At 41.8% G+C, this 21534-nt stretch overlaps 1 protein-coding gene across 1 annotated transcript in view; it reads right to left on the bottom strand.

The window, feature by feature from the left end:
* Window positions 1-20120, bottom strand: part of EPC2 (enhancer of polycomb homolog 2) — a 121043-nt gene extending 100923 nt beyond the window's left edge. Inside the window, exon 1 of the mRNA XM_041739659.1 lies at window positions 19665-20120. Within this exon, the coding sequence (XP_041595593.1) occupies window positions 19665-19817 (153 nt within the window). The 5' untranslated portion in view covers window positions 19818-20120. The remainder of the gene's footprint in view (window positions 1-19664) is intronic.
* Between the last annotated feature and the right edge of the window lie 1414 nt (window positions 20121-21534).

The raw sequence follows: 21534 nt of genomic DNA, 5'->3' as shown, positions 1-21534 counted from the left end.
AAAAATAGTTTAAAATACAAACAATAACAAGTTATAAGGTATAATGGAAAAAAGTGACACAATAGTAACTAAGTATGTAAGATTTCTAGAAATAAGCTGAACCAAAAATAAGTTTAACCAAAACCAAAGCAAATGGGAAAAAAAATGCTCCTGAAAAATAAACATAGTAGACTTCAACAAACGAAGAGACAAACCATGTTCAAGAGACAAACCATGTTCTTGGACAAGAAGTCAACATCAGAAAGATGTCAATTCTCTATAAGCTAATTATAAGTGTATGATAAATGTCAATAAAAACACCAACATCTTCTCCCTGGAGTTAGACAAAAATCTAAAGTTCATGTGGAAAAATATGTAAGGAAAACTGAAAAAGGAGAGCAATAAGAATGGGAGATGTAACTAGCCTCACCATATAGTTTTTAAAATAGTAAGAATATAAAGATAAAACAATGAAATGATTAAAACAGTAAATCTTCAAAAAAAGTTAAAAATAAGTCAATCTTTTACACAATGAAACAAAATAGGAAATCAAAAAATAACTCCAAATGCTAAGAAATTTTATTTTATTTTAAAGGTATTATTTATTCATGTGAGACACAGAGAGAGGAAGAGACATAGGCAGAGGGAGAAGCAGGCTGTCTGTGAGGTGGGAGCCTGATGCGGGACTCGATCCCCGGACCCCGGGATCACCACCTGAGCGGATCAACCACTGAGCCACCCAGGTGCCCCCCCCCCCATAAAAAACAATATCCAGCAGGAAGGAACTGATTAAATTACCATAAATATATACAATGAAACAAAATCTATAGTATCAACAAATTAAAATCAATGCCAAACCCATAGGCATTTTTAAAACAACTGTATTTATGCTTTAAATTCCCTTGTTTTGGAGGATCACTATTCCTCCCTTCCAAACTCCCTTTACATCAATGATTAAAATGCAAACTGCTATTCTCTTATACCATCCACTTCTCAGGCTACAGTGACTACAGCTAATTTAATAATTGCCAAGATGACTCAGACTGGGCCAGTCTTTCTACAGGTTTTTCATTCTGAAAGGAACCAGTTAAAATGCAAATGTCTGTCTCTTTCTGTCTCTCACACACACATACCCCTACACGTGTATATGTACCTATAAATATACAAGTACAGAGGGGCAAAAGCATTGGAAGGAAGTTACATCCACCGAAAGGTCAACCATGGATATCTCAATGCTAGGATTGCAAGGGATCTGTATTTTCTTCTTTATGCTTTTTTGGTATATTCTGAATTTTTTACAAATAAGCATATATATAAAAGTGTCATAATGAAGAGGTATTTTCATTTTTTTGTATTTTTTTCATTGGAGTCCGATTTGCCAACATACAGTATAACACCCAGTGCTCATCCCGTCTAGTGTCCCCCTCAGTGTCCGTCACCCAGTCACCCCAACCCCCCCTTCCACTACCCCTCGTTCATTTGCCAGAGTTATGAGTCTCTCATGTTCCGTCAGCCTCTCTGATATTTCCCACTCATTTTCTGAAGAGGTATTTTCAAAAACATAAAGTGGATGTTTTTGGGGTTTTGTTTTCCAATTCACAGAGACATTAGCTACGCTCAAGATACACTCAAACGGCTGAGCACATTTCCAGTGATCATTCTGTACTGCTTTACTAGTCTACACAATGAGTACCTTCCTATGCTGTATTAATGTCCTAAGAGCAAAAAACAAGTCAGGCAAATCTGAATTATGCCACTGTTTCTAAACACAAATCCACTGCAATACAGGCAATCAATATCTAAATGTTACTTTAATGCTTAAAACAAAGAATTTTCCCTATACTCAGTACATTTACATTCCTCAGTGACATGCTATGTAAAAATTCTGCATTTCATAACATGAACAGTCTAAAGCTTTTTCAATGTCTTAGAATTCTCAAAAACTTAGAATGCTATGATTCATATGCAATTAGGATTAATAATGGAAAAAAGTAATCTGTATTATCTACTAAAATGTAATTCTTAACCTCCTCTAGGTCTTTTACTTCATTAATAATCTGATGATGGAGTAATCAAGACACATACATATAAAACTGGTTAAAAAAATCAGTTAAGTTCACAAACCCCATTAGGTCTATCTAGGTACCAGAGACTTCAATTATGAAATCTCTGATATAAAATTAAGACTCAATTGAAATCCCTTAATCCACAAGGCATCCGAATTGTCATTACTCTGTCACAAATCTGCTGAAAATACGTAACTAGAAATCACATTTCTAGTGCATTGGCCTTATAGCTAGCCTAGTCTCTGCAGTCTGCCATCGCCACCACCAACCATTGCCACCCATGAACTGCCCTCCACAATCTATCCATCAACAATCTTTCACAAATACAAACCCAACAATGTACCCTCCAAAACCGCAGCTCCCTATTATCAAGACTAAATCCTGTAATTCTCTAAATGAAGGAAATCATATACATATAGTTTAATATCACTTACTACTTATCATTGCATAACTAATAAATAATATACAACATGTTGCTGAATTATAACTATTTTTCAAGCTGAGGGTTGAATCTAGTTTACCATAAAATCACTAAGTAGCTCATTTAACAAAATAGAAATGAAAAGGGGAAAAACATGTATGTATAGCCAATCCTCATTACAAATTCTGTATTTGCAAATTCATGTACTCACAAAAATTTGTGACCCCCCCCAATCACTATATGCAGTACTCTCAGTCATTCAAAGAATGTACAGAGCTGCATTTGAGCCGTCCCAATCATCTGTTCCCAGTTGAGGTCAAATAAGGTGACGCTTCTTGTTTCAGCTCTCACACTGTAAACAAGTGTGCTTCTAATGCTCTATTTAGTGCCACTTTTTTGCATTTTTGCGGGGTTTTTTGTTGATGTCACTGTAGTGAAGTGCTGCGTAGTGTTCCTAAGCACAAGAGGCTATGATGTGCCTTACAGAGAAAATATGTATGACAAACTTCATTTAGGCACAAGTTTGAGTGCCACTGGTTGTGAGTTAAATGCCAAGAAACTGCAGTATATGTTAAATAAAGTATCTTTAAAACAAACATACATAAAACAAGATTTTACATTGATTTGGTCGATGAAAATGCTGTGACCAGAGCTTCACAGGAATCCAGCCTTTTATATCTTCTTTAGGAGCGATGGTTCAGTACTCACTAATTCATTGTTCACGGCAACGTGACAAAACATAACTACAGAGAACATTTGTATGTGTGTATGTCAAGGCACACTTTATTTTGGTTATACATACACACAATCGAAAAAGTTCAAAAGCCAATATATTAATTGGAGCAGAAATACCTCTGACAGGAGAGGTAAAATAGCAAGGCAGACAGGCAAGGGACATTGGCACACATACTAACCCTTTTTTCCACTCACAATCAGAATCACCTCCCATAAATTGTGATTCTGTTAGTAAATCTAGGATAAAGGCTACACACATATTTTATAAAAGCATCCCAGATTATTCTACTATGTGGTCAAAATGAGAACTGCTATTCTCCCTTGTAAAATTAGTAGTTTTCAAAGGGTGGTCTGGTCACTGGACAGGCAGCATGAGAACCATGTTAAAAATATAAATTCTCAGGCTTCTTTCCAGACCCACTAAAAACCACCATATCAGAATGGAGCCCACTGACCAGCATTTTAACAAGCCCTCCAGGTGATTCTGATGGATGACAAAGTTGGAGAATCACCTAAATCTTTTGTATTTCTTTTGGAGGTATTCTAAAAGCCCTGCTCTAAGATGGCTGATATTTCAGATAGTAATGATTAAAACACCTCTAACATATAGAAAAGTACTTCATGGAAAATGTCATCTGTGCTTTAAAGCAAAATAAGTAAAACCCGCACATTACTTGTATAATAATAAAGCAGCACAATTTCTTTAAGGTCATCCTCCTTATCGCAACGTTTCTTTTCCCAGAGCTCATTAAATAGGAACTGTTTTGTTTTGCTTTTAAGAGAAGGGGAAACGGTAGGGAGACGGAATCTTAAGCAGGCTCCACACCCAGAGTGGAGCTTGTGAGGGCGCTCCACCTACAACCCTGAGACCATGACCTGAGCTGAAACCAAGAGTCAGAATCTTAATTACCTGAGCCACCCAGGCAACCCCAAGAACTGCTCTTAACTCAAGCTTGCCTATTCTAAATGATAACTCTATACTAGACTACAATTCTTTCAACCCCCTAACAACTCTCCGAGGCTCACAAACTTTCCAACATTTTTTTTTAAGATTTTATTTATTTATTCATGAGACACAGAGAGGGGGGGGGAGGGAGGGAGAGAGAGAGAGAGGGAGAGAGGCAGAGACACAGGCAGAGGGAGAAGCAGGCTCCATGCAGGGAGCCCAACATGGGACTCGCTTCTGGGACTCCAGGATCATGCCCTGGGCTGAAGGCAGGCGCTAAACCGCTCAGCCACCCGGGCTGCCCAAACTTTCCAACATGTTGAAAAGCAATGACATGCACCCCCCCACCAAAAAAAAAAAAAAAATCCTAGCTTCCTGACTTATGAAATAACTTCAAAACTAATTTGTAAAAAATAACTCAGTAGTATCTTATTACTGATTTAGCTATTACATGAACTCAAATATACTCTTGTCCAAATCATGTCCCTTTCCACAATATCATTTTTATCTTCAACATAACACATTAAACCTTATACAGAGTCATCGATGTACAACTCGTTTCTCTAGGACTATAAACTGCTTGAAGACAGTACCATATCTTACCCCTTTCTGTACATAGCAGGTGTTGCTCATTCCATCAGCAAATATTTAGTGAGCAACTACCATATGTCATTCACTGTACCAGATGATGAATACAAAAATGGTCATGGAGATATTTACTCATGAATAAACACAAACCTCAGTGAAAGTTAGAGTGCAATCTGAATGAAAGATCCACCAACATGATTACCCAAAATAAGACCATCTTCTTCAAAAGGATAGCCTACTGTTGCTCTTCTGACCAAACTGCTATTTAAGGCCATAAATAACTGGTAGAGAAAATACACTAAGTCACTTAATCAACAGTTAATCTGACTTTAAAATATTTATCCTACATATAAGAAAGTAAACAAAAGTCCTACCCACAATGCAAGGCTTATAGACAGCCAAACTGCCATACAGGAATATCTAAACTCTAAACAATTCCATTAGAAAGCTACAATTTGCCAATTCTCAATTCCTCAGAGATTTTAAAAGAAATTTAAATCAAAATTACTTGACTTTATGACTCTAGATTAAGAAACTAACTCTAAGATCACATATTACTTATAAAATGAATACAAAAAATATTTGCCTACTTTATGAAGTAAAAAGCATTTGTTTAGAAGTTTTCTAGGACACACATACACGATGCCAACAAGAGCTGCCTCTAGAGTGTCTGGGGATGTGGGGAAGACAAGACACTTTTCACATATCACTTTGTTCTAAGAAGTTATCTTTAAATCACATAGGCCTACTATTTTTCAACTTAAAAACCTAGAAAATACCTTAAACATGAAGATAACATATTGTTTATCTCCTTTATAGTAATGGAAATAAAATCTCTAGCCTGACTATATATTTGGGACAAAAATAACACAGGTATAGGATTGCCATTTGGGCCAAAGAAATTCTTGAGGCATTCTGAACCTCAACTCAGACTGTCAACATATCCAAAGAAAGAACTGAGGAGTCCATAAATCTGGATGAGAAAAGAATCATTTCTCTAAATCCACTAACTTCTACCAAATTTGACATTTTCCTTCAATTACTAATGTCGACAAAAGGCAAAACAGTAGTAATAACAAGACTAGCAACAGAAATCACAGGTCATTTCAATGTCATATTACAGTAGCTGCATTTGTCAAAATTTTATTTGTATCTATCACTACTTCAAAATTAAGATAATTAGACTCAACTCTAGATCTTGTCATAATGCGTTAGTTAAGCATGTAAATTACAAATTGTTTTACTATTTTGGTAACTTTCAGTATAACTGGCTTATGTGATTTCATTGTATGCATTTAAAACATCATTCTGATTCAGGCCCTCTGCCCATTTTTTTTATTGATTCTTTTCAGTACTGAGTTGTAAAAGTTCTTTACATATTTTGGATTCTAACCCCTTACGAGATACATCACTTACAAATATCTTCTCCCATTCAGTAGGTTGTCTTGTCATTTTGTTAATGGTCTCCTAAGCTGTACCAAAACTTATTTTGGTGTAGTCTCGATAGTTTTTTTTTTTTTTAAAAGATTTTATGTATTTATTCATAGAGATGCAGAGAGAGAGAGAGAGAGAGAGGCAGAGACACAGGCAGAGAGAGAAGCAGGCTCCATGCAGAGAGCCTGACATGGGACTCGATCCAGGGTCTCCAGGATCACGCCCTGGGCTGCAGGCGGCCCTAAACCGCTGCGCCAGCAGGGGCTACCCTCGATAGTTTATTTTTGCTTTTCTTTCTCTTGCCTTAGGAGACGTATCTAGAAAAATGTTTCCATCATCCCTGTCAGAGAAATTACTGCTTGTATTTTCTTCTGGGAGTTTCATGGTTTTAAGTCTCACATTCAGGCCTTTGATCCACTCTGAGGGATCCCTGGGTGGCACAGCAGTTTAGCGCTTGCCTTTGGCCCGGGGCGCGATCCTGGGGACCCGGGATCGAGTCCCACATTGGGCTCCCAGTGCATGGAGCCTGCTTCTCCTTCTGCCTGTGTCTCTGCCTCTCTCTCTCTCTCTGTGTGACTATCATAAATAATAAATAAAAAAAATTTTTTTAAAAATCCACTCTGAGCTTATTCTTGTTTGGTGTAAAGAAGTGGTCCAGTTTTCCCACTATATTCTCGCCTCCTTTGTCACAGATTAGCTGACCTTACAAGTACAGGTTTATTTTTAGCATCTCTATTCTACTCCATTAATAACCTACGTGTCTATTCTTGTACCAGTACCATATTGTTTCGATTACAAACTACAGCTCTGTAGCATATCTTGAAGCCTGGGATTGTTATGCCTCTACCTTTGTTGTTCTTTCTCAAAACTGCTTTAGCTATTTCAAGGTTTTTGGGGCTCCATACAAATGTATTATTTGTTCTAGTTCTGTGAAAAATACTATTGGTATTCTGATAGGAATTACATTAAATCTGTACATGGCTTTGGGTAGTGTGAACTTTTTTTAAGTAGGCTCCACACCCAGCGTGGAGCCCAATACAGGGCTTGAACTCATGACCCTGAGATCTGGACCTGAGCTGAGATCAAGAGTCAGATGCTTAACCAACTGAGCCACTCAGACATTCCAGGAATATGAACATTTTAACAATATTGGTTCTTCCAAGCCATGAGCAGGAAATATTTTTCCATCTGTTTGTGTCGTCTTCAATTTCCTTCACCAATGTTTTATAGTTTTCGGAGTACAGATCTTTCACTTCCTTGGTTAAGTCTATTCCTAGGTATTTTATTCTTTTTGGTGCAACAGATATCTTTCCAAAGAAGACCTACAAATGGCCAAAAGACATGTGAAAAGATGTTCAACATCGTTATTCATCAGGGAAATGCCAGTCAAAACCAAAATGAGGTATTACCTTAACACCCGTCAGAATGGCTAAAATCAAAAATATAAAAAATAACAAGTGTCGGTGATAATATGGAGAAAAAAGGAACCCTTGTGCACTATTAGTGGGAATGTAAATTGGGGCAGTCACTGTGGAAAACAGTATGAAGATTCCTCAAAAAATTAAAAGTACAATTACCGTATGATTCAGTAATTTCCCCACTGGGTATATACCCAAAGGAAACAAATCTACTAATTTAAAAAGATACATGCACCTCTTATGTTTACCACAGCTTTATTTACAAGCCAACAGCCAAGCTATAGAAGCAATGCAAGTATCCATAAATAGATGAATGAATAAGGAAAATGTGGTGTGTACACACACACACAGGAATATTACTCAGCCATAAAGGAGAATAAGAACTTGCTATTTTTGCAACATTATGGAAAGACTTAGAGAGTATAATGTAAGTGAAATAAATCAAAGACAAATACTATATGATTTCACTCATATGTGGAATTTCAGAAACAAATGAACAAAATAAAAAGAGAGACAAACCAAAAAAACAGACTCTTAAAATACAGAAAACAAACTGGTAGTTGCAGAGGGGAAAGTAGAAAAGTTAATAGGGGATCCCTGGGTGGCGCAGGGGTTTAGCGCCTGCCTTTGGCCCAGGGCGCGATCCTGGAGACCCGGGATCGAATCCCACGTCGGGCTCCCAGTGCATGGAGCCTGCTTCTCCCTCTGCCTATGTCTCTGCCTCTCTCTCTCTCTCTCTCTGTGACTATCATAAATGAATAAAAGTTAACAGAAAGAAATACTGCCAATTCTATGCAAAATATTTTATAAAAAAAAGTTAATAAAGGAGAGTAAGAGTATACTTATCTTGAAAAGCACAGAGGAATATATACAATTGCTAAACCGCTATATTATACACCTGAAGCTAACAAAGTATGTTAATTATACTTCAGAAAAAAAAAATCATTTTGAGAAGTTTTATCAAACTGCAAGGAAGTCCAAGTCACAAAAAGTTAAGAAGCCTTGGAAATGGTTCTTAAATCAGATGCAACAGCCCCCATTTGGAAATTGAAGGAGAAACCTTTAGAGGTTATCCCAATTGGAATGCTATCAGAATTAGCAGGCAGGGTATCAATAAACTTACTACTATGCCTGTGACAGTCCCATAATCCAACAAATTGGAATACCAAAAATGTGCCAGTCAAGAAACATCTCAAAGATCAAATGGCAAGATACCCTCTTCAGTACCATGTTTTCCAAAGTTTCCAAACTTAAACGTTCATCCCAGAGTGCACTGGTATATTAGAACTTCTCTCTTCATTTAAGTCTCTAGAATACACACCCACTAAACAGATTTTCATCACTTGGACGCCTGGGTGGCTCAGCTGTGGAGCATCTGCCTTTGGCTCAGGGCATGATCCCAGTTCAGGGATCCAGTGCCACATCGGGCTTCTTGTGAGGAGGTTCACAAGCAGCCTGCTTCTCCCCCTGCCTATATCTGTGCCTCTCTCTGTGTCTCTTATGAATAAATAAATGGAATCTTAAAAAAAAAAAATTTATCACTAAAACTGATTTTCCCCCATGACCAACTAAATAATCCAAGGAAAAAAATCACTTCTAAAATCAAATACAGTATTTAACTATCAATTATTCAGGAGTCAAGTATTACTCTGAGGATTAGCTAAAGATTTAGTTTTCTTTGCTGCTAATTTTCAAAGTCTTTAATTTCTTAAATCATTTTGATTGTTAAATGTTCTGCCAAGAACAGAGATGGAAAGAGGAAAATACAGTATCTGCTAATGTTTGACAACCATACAAATATACTTAATTGACTGAAGAAAAAATATGAAACTATACCACAAAATAATGTATGGAGGTACTCTGTATTTTCTTTTCTATATTCCTTCACATTTATTATCCTGAATAACTGAAAATTGTTATTAATAAAAAACTGCAATCGCCTGTATACGGCACTGACTTATATCTACCAAAAACATTAATCTAAGATTACCTTTTGAAACACTCCTCATTAAACAGATGAAGCAAAGTGGCTTAATGAGATGAAGTAATTTATCTTGCCCAGAGGGAAAGTGACAGAGGCCACGACTATGGACCCTATTTGTGTTTTTTTTTTTTTAAGATTTTATTTATTCATTCATAGACACAGAGAGAGAGAGGCAGAGACACAGGGAGAGGGAGAAGCAGGCTCCATGCAGGAAGCCCAACGTGGGACTCTATCCCGGGTCTCCAGGATCACACCCCAGGCTGCAGGCAGCGCCAAACCGCTGCACCACCAGGGCTGCCCCTTTGGACCCTATTTGTGAACACAATTCTGAAGTACCAACTTCATCAAAACAGTACTACAAATAAGGGCTGCTTGTCCACTCCCCAACCAACAACCTCATATCCTTTGTCCAGACTCCTCCGAAAAAAGGGAAGTGAGAAAGCCGGAAATAAAGATATGAGTTAGAGAGCTAGCAGAGAGCCTTTCACTCTGCATTCTTCTGACTGCACAGTGGTATCAGCTGGCAAAAAAAAAGAACCAAAAAAAAAAAAAAAAAAAAGAACCAAAAAGCATATATAAGAGAATGGTGCTGTGGAGAATATGGAAGTGACGTCGACGTGTCCTCCTCCACTGTTAAATACGTAAAGAACGATGCTGCAAGGTAGACTACACAAACCCAAAGTTCTGTTTCATTCAAGTGTAGACAAGGTGAAATATAAATAAAGATCAATTTTAAGATAAGATCAAATAATCACAATGGACCTACTGTTATCTACATTGGTCTCTTCGTGGCTTATTCCTATTACCCCTTCCTCCTCATCTATCCCCTACACAACCATTACTGGGTTTTTTTTTTCATTACTGTTTTTCTACTTCAATTCTACTTGTAATGAAATGAAGCTGCAGAGCTGTACGTTTAAGAATACAACCAAATTCGGGGATCCCTGGGTGGTGCAGCGGTTTAGCGCCTGGCTTTGGCCCAGGGCGCAATCCTGGAGACCCGGGATCGAGTCCCACGTCGGGTTCCCGGTGCATGGAGCCTGCTTCTCCCTCTGCCTGTGACTCTGCCCCCCCCCCCCTCTCTCTCTCTCTCTCTGTGACTATCATAAAAATTAAAAAAAAAAAAAAAAAAGAATACAACCAAATTCAATCCCAGTGTCCAGTATATTGGTCACTGCCTGTGTTATAAACTTTCTATCACTTAAGTGCCTGGGTAGGTATCCAGCCTGTACCGAGTAAAATGAAGACAGTATACCTTCCTTAAGGCATCTGGTCTAATTGGGAAAATAGATGTCTATTCTTTCACTGTCTCATGCATATATCCGTACCTATCTACACACACACACACACACACACACACACACACACTCTCCTCCTCTCAAGTGAGAAACATGAGGTACTAGAAAATTAAATGGTATGGGCTAAAAGCATACCAAAATTCAGGACACAGCAGCAGTAAGAGTAGTAAAAACAGTGAAAGAAAACCTCAAGAAAGCAAGGGAACTGATCATCTCCAAAACATAGAGTGGACTTCTCTATTGATCTCTAGGAAAAATGAGTATCAAATAATAGATAAATGTAACTGAACCTCACCAAAAAAAGGACTCTCAACCAAATTAACAGCATCTCAATAAATAACTTTTTTAAATTTTATTTTAAGATCTCATTTATTTATGAGAGACACGGGGGGGGGGGGGGGGGGTGGCAGAGACACAGGCTGAGGGAGAAGCAGGCTCCATGCAGGGAGCCCGACGTAGAACTCGATCCCGGGAGTCCAGGATCATGCACTGAGCCAAAGACAGACGCTTCCGAGCACCCCAATAAATAACTCTTTAAAGAGTTAAAGCTCACCTACTAGGAGCTTCCTAATATTTAGTCTCTCACTTATTAGTTCTTTCCATCTAATTAATATTCTGGACAATATGCCTAGTAGGTAGAAATGTGGATTCACAGATGCTACTAATTTTTAGATCCAAAGGTACTGTAAAGGTCACTCAATCCAATTCTATTTCATAAATGAGGAAACTAAGGGCCAGGAAGGTTAAGTGGCATCTTTGAGGTCACACAAAACACATCCCTTACTACTCTGAAAATTAGTATAAAGGGTTGTTATGTTTTCTTTAAAAAGATTTTGGAGACTTCTTCTATACTCCTTAAATTCCATTTTAAAAAAGCAATACACATTCTACCATTTTATTGTAAAATATGTAAAACATTGTTATCTAATTACAATACTTTCCAACTTTAAGGTTTGTAAAAACACCCTAAGTATGTAAATTCACCTTGGGTCAAACCATGGATTAAAATAATTTAACTTCGGAGGAGGGTCAGGCTGGGGGTGAATGGGTGATGGGCACTGAGGGGGGCACCTGACGGGATGAGCACTGGGTATAATTCTGTATGTTGGCAAATTGAACACCAATAAAAAATAAATTTATTTATTATTAAAAAAAATACTGTTAGGTGAAACGTTAAAAAATAAAAGAAAATAAAATAATTTAACTTTAAAACCTTTGGTCATTATGTTACATACATGCCAGGAGTAAATCTCTAAAGGGCCACTACCTGACTAAAGAAGCAATACAATGAAGCAATACAATGAAGCAATACAATGAAGCAATACAATGAAGCAATACAATGAAGCAATACAATGAAGCAATACAATGAAGCAATACAATGAAGCAATACAATGAAGCAATACAATGAAGCAATACAATGAAGCAATACAATGAAGCAATACAATGAAGCAATACAATGAAGCAATACAATGAAGCAATACAATGAAGCAATACAATGAAGCAATACAATGAAGCAATACAATGAAGCAATACAATGAAGCAATACAATGAAGCAATACAATGAAGCAATACAATGAAGCAATACAATGAAGCAATACAATGAAGCAATACAATGAAGCAATACAATGAAGCAATACAATGAAGCAATACAATGAAGCAATACAATGAAGCAATACAATGAAGCAATACAATGAAGCAATACAATGAAGCAATACAATGAAGCAATACAATGAAGCAATACAATGAAGCAATACAATGAAGCAATACAATGAAGCAAGTGGTAATGTTACTTGATGCTAAAGGGCCCATAGCTGCCCTGGTTCCTCGCTTTCCTAAGCCTTGACTGTTAAAGCATTCTTTAGGATCTTTGAGACCACACCCAGGAATCTTTAATGAAACTAGATTTGGTTTCTGTTACTTAAAACCAATCTAATGATCCCACCTGTTAAATATTTTTAGGCCTCATTTTTAGAGAACTGATACTGCTGAAATCTAAACTTAAACCATGGATAAAATGTGTTGGGAAGCCTGGGTGGCTAAGTGGTTAATTGCCTGCCTTGGGCTTAGGGTGTGATCCTGCAGTCCCAGGATGGAGTCCCGGGATGGATGGAGTTCCAGGATGAAGTCCACGTCAGGCTCCCTATATGCAGCCTGCTTCTCTCCTTCTGCCCGTGTCTCTGCCTCTCTCTCTCTCTCTCTCTCTCTCTCTCTCTCTTTTCATGAATAAACAGAATCTTAAAAAATAAATAACTTAATTAAATAAAATCTTTTTAAAAAATGTGTTTACAAGAGGTATTCACCTCAAAGCTTCTTTCGTATCATTCCCTGAGGCAAAAACTTTTAATGACTCTTCCTTGTTACAGAATAATAAATGACAGAACAGTGGAAATGTAATAAACTTTAGGTATCACCTAGTTCTCAAGCCACTCACCGTATAAATGAAGCAATACAATGAAGCAATACAATGGTAAAGATCAGAGCCCTAGAGTCAATCACTCATAGGGTCTGAGTCCAAATACTGTCCTTACTATGTTCCGGTCCAGTTAAGAGATGCCATGGTCACCTTTTCTAAGTAAAAAGGATGTTTCTTATTCTAGAAAAGAGACAATAGCACCTACTACACATCCTGCCATTATAATGAGTTCTAAACCATCTAGTGAGTTTAACTGAGTGCCTGGCACATACAGCGCACTCACTAACACACACTCAATAAATGGCAGCTGTGATGGTAGGGATAAAATGACCTGAGGCTTGGAGAAGGTAGCCAACTCTCCCAGATCTTTTGGCCACTAAGAAAAGAAACAAAACTAGAAACAGACTTCACACCTGCAAGTCAGTGCTCTTTTTTTCTACACCATCCTACAAATTCCTGGGCCTAACGTTCTAAACTATCTATAATCTGGTATAATTCTACCCTTTTTTCAACCTTAACTCCACCTTAACTTTTATTCATTCATTCACCAAATATCTGCTGAGCACCAACTTTGTTGTAAACAATTTCTAGAGATATCTGGGTGGCTCAGCGGTTTAGCGCCTGCCTTCAGTCCACCGCCGGGATCCTCCATGGAGTCCCAGGATCCAGTCCCACATCCGACTTCCTGCGTGGAGCCTGCTTCTCCCTCTGCCTGTGTCTCTGTCTCTGTCTCTCTCTCTCTCTCTCTGTGTCTCTCTTGAATAAATAAACAAAATCTTTTAAAAATAATAAAAGCAAAAAATAAACAATTTCTAGTGTTGAACATACAGCAGCACAGAACAAAGGAAGGGGGAGAAAAAAGATAAAAGTCATTTGTGTGTCCAAAAAAGGGAGAAAGAGCTAAGAGAATAACATGCTCAGAAATGACATAGAGCTACCTTCCTGAAGTTTCAGGATGATGGATTGAAAAGGACAGATAAAATACATGTACATTGGAAGAACCTTCAGTCTACTTAATATCCATAGAAATTGCTATTTTTTTTTAAGAGATGTATTTATTTATCTGCGAGAAAGAGAGGATGTGAGTAATTGTGAAGTGGGAGGGGCAGGGGGAGAGGGAGAAAGAGAATCTTAAGCCAACCCTGCATGGAGTGCAGAGCCCCATGTGGGGCTTGATCTCAAGACCCTGGTTTCACCATCTAAGCCTAAACCAAGAGAAGGACGCTTAACCGACTGTGCCACCCAGGCACCCCAACATCCATAGAAATTGCTTTAAACATTCCTGCACAAAAGTATTTGCTTCAACACTGTACAACCAAACCCAAATGCTCAAATTGCTAAATCTCCCTCCAACCCCTCTAGACGTTCCAGTAAGTTCTCTCTCTCAACCATACTGACATTTAGCTTTTTCTAATGCTCTTTTTGTCAGGTCGACTTAACTTGGTAGCTTTTGCTAACTTTCCAAATATGTTTTTGACTTCAATGACTCCTTTAAGTTCCCCAAAGTCAAGATCTGTATCATATTCTTTTAATTTTCATCCTAACAACACTCCAGTAGGTAGCCTTACAAATACTTTTAGACATAGTTACCCCTTTAAAATAGTTTCCTAATGTCATACTTAAATTAACACCTGACACTCTTGATACCTGGCCACTATTTGCTTTTGTTGAAAGAATAAATGCTAAATGTTCTTACAACGTCAGCTTACAAAATTTTATTTTATATCCTCTCTAGAACCCTATTTTGAAACATGAAATATATTAGTGCCAAAAATAACTGAGAAATGTGAGAAAGACTGAATATATTCCTACTCTATCCCTGGAAATGTCACTTCAAATATTAAAATAACACCAAAATTAGGCAACTAAAACATAAAAGGAGAAATGGCAATTCAAATCAGTCATGGTCTTTTTCTTTAAAAATAAGCAGATTTATATGCTTCATACGGATTTTGGTTCATTTGACATGTTACTATGAAGATATCTTTACATAAATTTACACACATCCATGACAATAATACAACATAAAAATTAATATTGCAGCCATACCTATGCATAAAAAAGTTCTATGTTTAAAGGAGCCTCTCATTCAAGAGGAAAAAAGAAAAAAAAAAAGGCTTAGTATTTAGGTATATGTTGTACCAAACTAAGAAACCAAAAAGAATTTCCAGAAGACTAATTTACCAAATTCTGGTATTTTATACACACACACACCCACACACACACACACACACACACACAGTTTCACAAAAATATAGACTTTGATATAGGAAAAAAAAATTAGAGGTTCATTCAACACTGAACCATCATTTATTTAGCAAGCATGTATATTATGTGGCAGGCACAGTTCCGGATACTCAAGAGTATATTAATGAACAAAATATGCAAAGATCTTTGCCCTTATAAAGATTACATTCTATTAGGATAAAATCTAGATAACAGAATAGTTTCCCACAAATTTCTTATATCCTTAAGACAACAAAAACATTTAGATAAACACAATGGTGCCAGTATAGGGAAGCAAAGCTAACAAACTTCTAAGGAAAAAAAAAAAAAAACCTTTTGCCAAAAGCAAAAGTCACACACAGTTAAGTGACAAAAACCTATACTTAATAATTTAATATTCCAATCAAATCAATGTCATCTTTCAAAGTTCCCAAAATTATAAAAAGTAAAGCATTATTTACAAAACTATAATGAACTTGACAACAGTTCAGAAGGTAATCTGTGGTTCTGTAAGAAGTCAGTATGAAGCCTAGTGGTTACAAGGATGGTTTTTGTGATATTAAAGGCAAGGGCATGAATGCTAGCCCTACCAGTTACTAACAGTGAGACCCTCAGTTTCTTCATCCATAAGCCAGAAATAATAATACCCCCCAGGACTGTTACAAGGATTAAATGAAAGCCAGGAACAGGAAGCAATTCAAATATCCAGGCATATGAATATATTATATATCAACTCACTAGAATACTATTCAGTAATAAGTAGCGGACTGATACATGTAACAAGGATGAATCTTTAATGCATCATGCTGAGCAAAAGAAGCCTAAGCTAAAGTATGTGAAATCCATTTAAATGAAATTCTAGAAAAGACAATACTGATCTGCAGGGAGAGAAAGCGCATCCGCAATTGCTGAGAACTACTAAGGGAGAGGGACTGACTTGCAAAGCAGCACAAGGGAACTTAAATGTTTGTTTGAAATGTTGCTTCATCTTGATTGTGTTGGCATCTCCTCGGGTGTACACGTTTGCCAAAACTCATCAAACCCTATACTTTAAATGAACACATTTTATTGTATGTAAATCATACCTCAAAAAAAGTGAACTTTAAAAAGAATTGAATAGTATGTGAAGTTCTTAACACAGTAACTGAGACACAAAAAGTATTCGAGAAATGGTAAGGAACATCAAGAACATCAACTACCACTATAAAACACTAAGGGGGCCATGGCAGCACCACCGACCACCTCATCTTCCTTGTTGCTTGAATTGTAAACAAACACGTTTACAGTATTTGCTAAATCAAGTGCCATGAAGAGCTCTACAGAGATCAAGTTTAGGAGGATGCCAACTGGCAGACTTAGGCAAAAGACAAAGAAAATAAGGAAAGGGAAGAGAAGAGAAGACAGCTGCATGTCCAAAAGAGCTAAGAGAAAGAGAGAGTGCTATCAATGCCAAAGAACACCTAAATTATCTAAGTATCATCAAAATGTAACTCAAAATTGAGTCAGTGACTCCATAAACAAAGTCTAATAATAATCCAACAGATACAGTCCTTAATTTTACTGGGGAGCAGGAAGGAGCCTAAGATCCACGGCAGGGAGGGAGTCACACTGTGGACAGTTTAGAAATGCAAAGAAACAATTACAAACCCACAGGTTTTTGGTTTTTGCCTTTTTACAAGTCTACAATTAAAAGAAATGCTTACAAATGTAATTAGAACATGTTGAAAATGGAAGTTGAATTGAAATAGAACTCAAGTGAAACACAAAACATGTAGGAGATTTATACTTTACTGCTGCTTAGAACTGTCAATCAAGGAAGAACATTTACTTAGAGAATAATTCTGCTGAATAACAGAAATCCTGTAAATAAGACCAAAAGAACTAAATTGGCTTTCACTCCTGAAAGCGTAAGTCTTCTTACATGTTAACTTAAAAGAGGAAAAGAGAAAACCAACACCCCACCTGGACATCCTGGGAAGACTTGGCTACAAATCAGGGTTTGTCCAGTTTTGTTTTGATTTTAAGTAAAATCAGATTTGTAACATCAAAGAGGCAGGAAGGCCAGGACCAAGAGAAATCCTGGGTGTTGACTCTAACTCCGTCAGAAGGTGATTTCTTTTTTCTTCTTCCCTAAAATTGGGCAGCTGAAGCAGGCTCCTGAAAATAACCCAATGTAATCTAACTTCCAACCTCTAAATGGGAAACCACAACTTTTACTGAAAAAGTCAATAGTGAAAGGGTTAACATTTATTTTTAATATATCACCAAAAAAAAAAAAACTGAACTGCAAGTTTTCTTCCTAAATTCAGATAAAACACCAAGATACACGTGGCAAACTAAGGAACTAAAGCAATAACTATACTGCTGATCACTGTTCACAGAGAGCGATTTATATTCCAGGGGCTAACTGTTCATTCTACAACAAGTTTCCTGACTTTAGTTCTTCCCGAACCAAACTAACTGAATCCAAGTAACTACGTACATTATCGGTACTCTAAGGCTCCTAGGTTACCTCTCTCCCCTTTTGTCAAAAGCCATAAAATACTCACAAAAATTTAACTTTGTGTAATGCACACTTGTGTCTTTTAAAGTTCAATTAGGGATCCCTGGGTGGTTCGGCGGTTTAGCACCTGCCTCCGGCCCAAGGCGTGATCCTGGAGCCCCGGGATCGAGCCCCACATCGGGCTCCCCGCATGGAGCCTGCTTCTCCCTCTGCCTGTTGTCTCTGCCTCTCTCTCTGTTATGAATAAATAAAAATAAAATCCTAAGAAAAAAAATAATAAAGTTCAATTAATTCCCGTGCACACTATGACCTTATTTTAACCAACCTTCCCATAGAAAATCGACCTAAGTCAGACACAAACTTTGTTTTACGCGCAGAACGCTCTCACGTGACTTGGACCTCCATCTACAGCAAATACTGGGCTTTCCACCTCGCCATCCGAAAAGCCGAGCACTGAATGTTCACGTCCCACTATGTTGCCCATATTCTTTTTTTTTTTTTTTTTTTGCTGAAAGTTCACGACTTTCAAGGAACCAAAGACCGAGGCGAACGAAACGTGAGCAAACCCCAGCAAGAAGGTCGTGATAACCGGGCCATGGAAATGAGGTCAGCCCCCGAGCAGCCAATCAGAGGCGCGACAGCGTTTCCTGCAATATTAATAGCCAGAGGAGGAACACCAATCCGGGACACCCCGAGCCGTCCCTCTGACAGGCACGGGCGCCGGGCAGCCAATCCACGCGCGCCCGGGGCCGACGGCGAGGCGGGACCGCAGGTTCATTGAAGAAATTGGTGAGGCCGCCGTTACTAGGAACTTCGCACGCAAACTTTAACGCGGCTCCTTCCACCCTGTGGACACAGGGGAGGTCCGTGCGGAGGCGACACCAGTCCGGTGGAGGGCGACGGGGCGGAACCGCGGGCGCCCCACCGCGAGGCACCCACAGCCGCAACTTGCAGAAGCGGCAGGTCCTGGCGGGGGACCGTGCTCGGGGGGGATGGGGGGGCGCGGACGGGGACGCGGACAGGGACGGGGACGGGTCGCCGCGCGGCCCCCTCCCCCCTGCCCCGCCGCCCGCCCCGCGCCCCGCGCGCGGGTTACCTGGCCACACGACGCGGACGTTCGTTGGCGACGCGCTTTACGGTCCATAAGTCATTTCAAAGGGGCCCGAGGGCACGACTGAATTTGAAAGCAGGGAGGGGGGAGGGGGAAAGGGAGGAGAGAGAGAGAACGAAAAACAACCAAAAACAAAACAAAACAAAACAAAACAAGAGAGTAAAAAGAGAAAAAAAAGAGAGAGGGACTGTGTCCTAGCGCGGGGCTGCCGCGTGAGCCGCTGAGGTAACCCCGCGGCGGGGGGGGGGGGGGGCGGGCGCGCGCCGGGCGGCGGCGGCGGCGGCGGCGGCGGCGGCGGGGCCCCCTCACGGCGGTGGCGGCGCGCCGAGCTGCCGGCGGCGCGGGGACGCAGCAACATGGCGGCCGCGGGCGCGCGGGCGCTGCGCCGGCCGGCGGGGGCTACGCTACTCCGCCGGCGTAGGGTCCCGGGCGCGGCGGCGGCGGCGGCGCCCTCCAGCGAGCGCAGAGCGCGCTGTGAATGGCGCGGCCCGACTGACAAAGGGGAGGGGGGAGGCGGGGGGGGTAAACACTCGCGTCCCTACCGATTCCTCCTCCTTCTCCATCCCGGTGGGCATCTGGGGCACGGCCCGGTTGATGGAGACGCAGTCGTTGAGGTCAGGCATGTCCTTGCCGCGGTAGATGGGCAGCGGCTTGGCGGCGTCCAGCGCCCGCGCGCGGAAGGAGAGTTTACTCATTGTCTCCCCGCCTCGCAGGAGCGGCCCGGGCGGCGGCGGCGGCGGCGGCGGGGCGGGCGCGGAGGGGGGGCAGGACTCCCGCCGCCTCCTCCGCCTCCTTCCTCAGTGCAGCGCGGCCGGCCCGCTCCGCCTCCTCCTCCTCGCTGCCCCCGGCCCCCGCATGGGCGCCCACCCCGCCCGAAAACAGCCCCCCGCCGCCCGCGGCCGCCTCCGCGCGCTAGATCCGCCGCTCGCCCGCCCGATCCGCTCCCTGCGCCATGGCCAACATGGCGGACATTACCACAGCGGCGGCGAGCGATCCCGGCAGCCCGCGCGAGAGCGCGCCCCCGCCGCGGGCACGCGCGCCCCCCCCCCCCCCCCCCCCCCCCCCCCCGCCGGCCCACCCGCTCCTCCGCGCCGCGGCCGGCCGGGAGCGTGCGCCGCCTCGGGCCGCTCGGGGCCCCGCCGGGCCGCAGGTGCCAGGTGCGCCCCGGCCGCGGCCTCTGCCCCCGCCGCCCCGCCGCCCCGCTCGCCCGGGCCCGAGGACGGCGCGTGGATGCCCGGGTCCGCGAGCGCCGCGGCCACCCCGAGCCCGCGCCGACCGAGCGCCGGACGCCGGACACCTGGCGGCCTCGGGCCGCGCATCCCCGGGCCGCGGAGCGGCCGCTCCGTGTGCCCGCCCAGCAGGGCCGTGCAGCCCTGCGCCCTGCTGCCTGCAGCCTGCGCCCTGCACCCTGCACCCTGCACCCTGCACCCTGTGACCTGCACCTTGCAGCCTGCGCCCTGCACCTTACAGCCTGTGCCCTGCGCCCTGCAGCCTGTGCCCTGCAGCCTGCGCCCTGCACCTTGCGCCCTGCAGCCTGCAACCCGTGCCCTGGGCCCTGCAGCCTGTGCCTTGCGCCCCGCAGCCTGCGCCCTGCACCTTGTAGCCTGCGCCCTGCACCTTGTAGCCTGCAGCCTGCGCCGTGCACCCCTCACCTTGCGCCCTGCAGCCTGCACTCTGCACTTTGCGCCCTGCAGCCTGCGCCCTGACCCTGCACCTTGCGCCCTGCAGCCTGCACCCTGGCCCTGCACCCTGCACCTTGCGCCCTACAGCCTGCACCCTGGCCCTACAAACTGCGCCTTGCGCCCTACAGCCTGCACCCTGGCCCTACAGCCTGCGCCCTGCGCCCTGTCCTGCCCCAGGGAGCCTAACCTGATGACCGGCCTCACCTCCACCGGGAAGATGCTGCTGGCCGCAGCGGGGCCTAGCATTTGAGGCTGCAGATGCAACAAGTGCCCTTGAACCTGCCACCCAAACTCCTTAGAGTTATTTAGTGGAAAGTAGATATATTTCTCTGACTTCAAAAATAGGCTTCTCAAGAATTCAACTTAGTTCTAAAAGTCAACCAAGACAGCGCATGTTTCCAAAGCAGCAGATGAGGGTGTGAAATAGTGGTCATGGTGGGAGAAGCAGTTTGAAATAAAGTCCCTGCCCTCATGGAGCTTTCCCATTAGTAAGATGATTGGATGGTTGGAAAGAGGAGTGACGATTAGAGACGGGAATAGTGAAGAACTGGGCAACAGCAAAGATAAATGATGGAGGGGAAAATTAAAAAGTGTAAATACTCAGGGCACCTGGGTGGCTCTTCTGCTGGGGTCATGGTCTCAGGGTGGTCAGATCCAGTTCCATTCTGGGCTCCCCCAGGCTGGAGCCTGCTTATGATTCTCTCTTCCCTGCTCCCCCATCCTGCTCAGG

The sequence above is a fragment of the Vulpes lagopus genome, chromosome 24 (assembly GCF_018345385.1).
Source record: "Vulpes lagopus strain Blue_001 chromosome 24, ASM1834538v1, whole genome shotgun sequence".
Classification (NCBI taxonomy): Eukaryota; Metazoa; Chordata; class Mammalia; order Carnivora; family Canidae; genus Vulpes; species Vulpes lagopus.
This window is presented reverse-complemented; position numbering and strand designations above follow the sequence as displayed.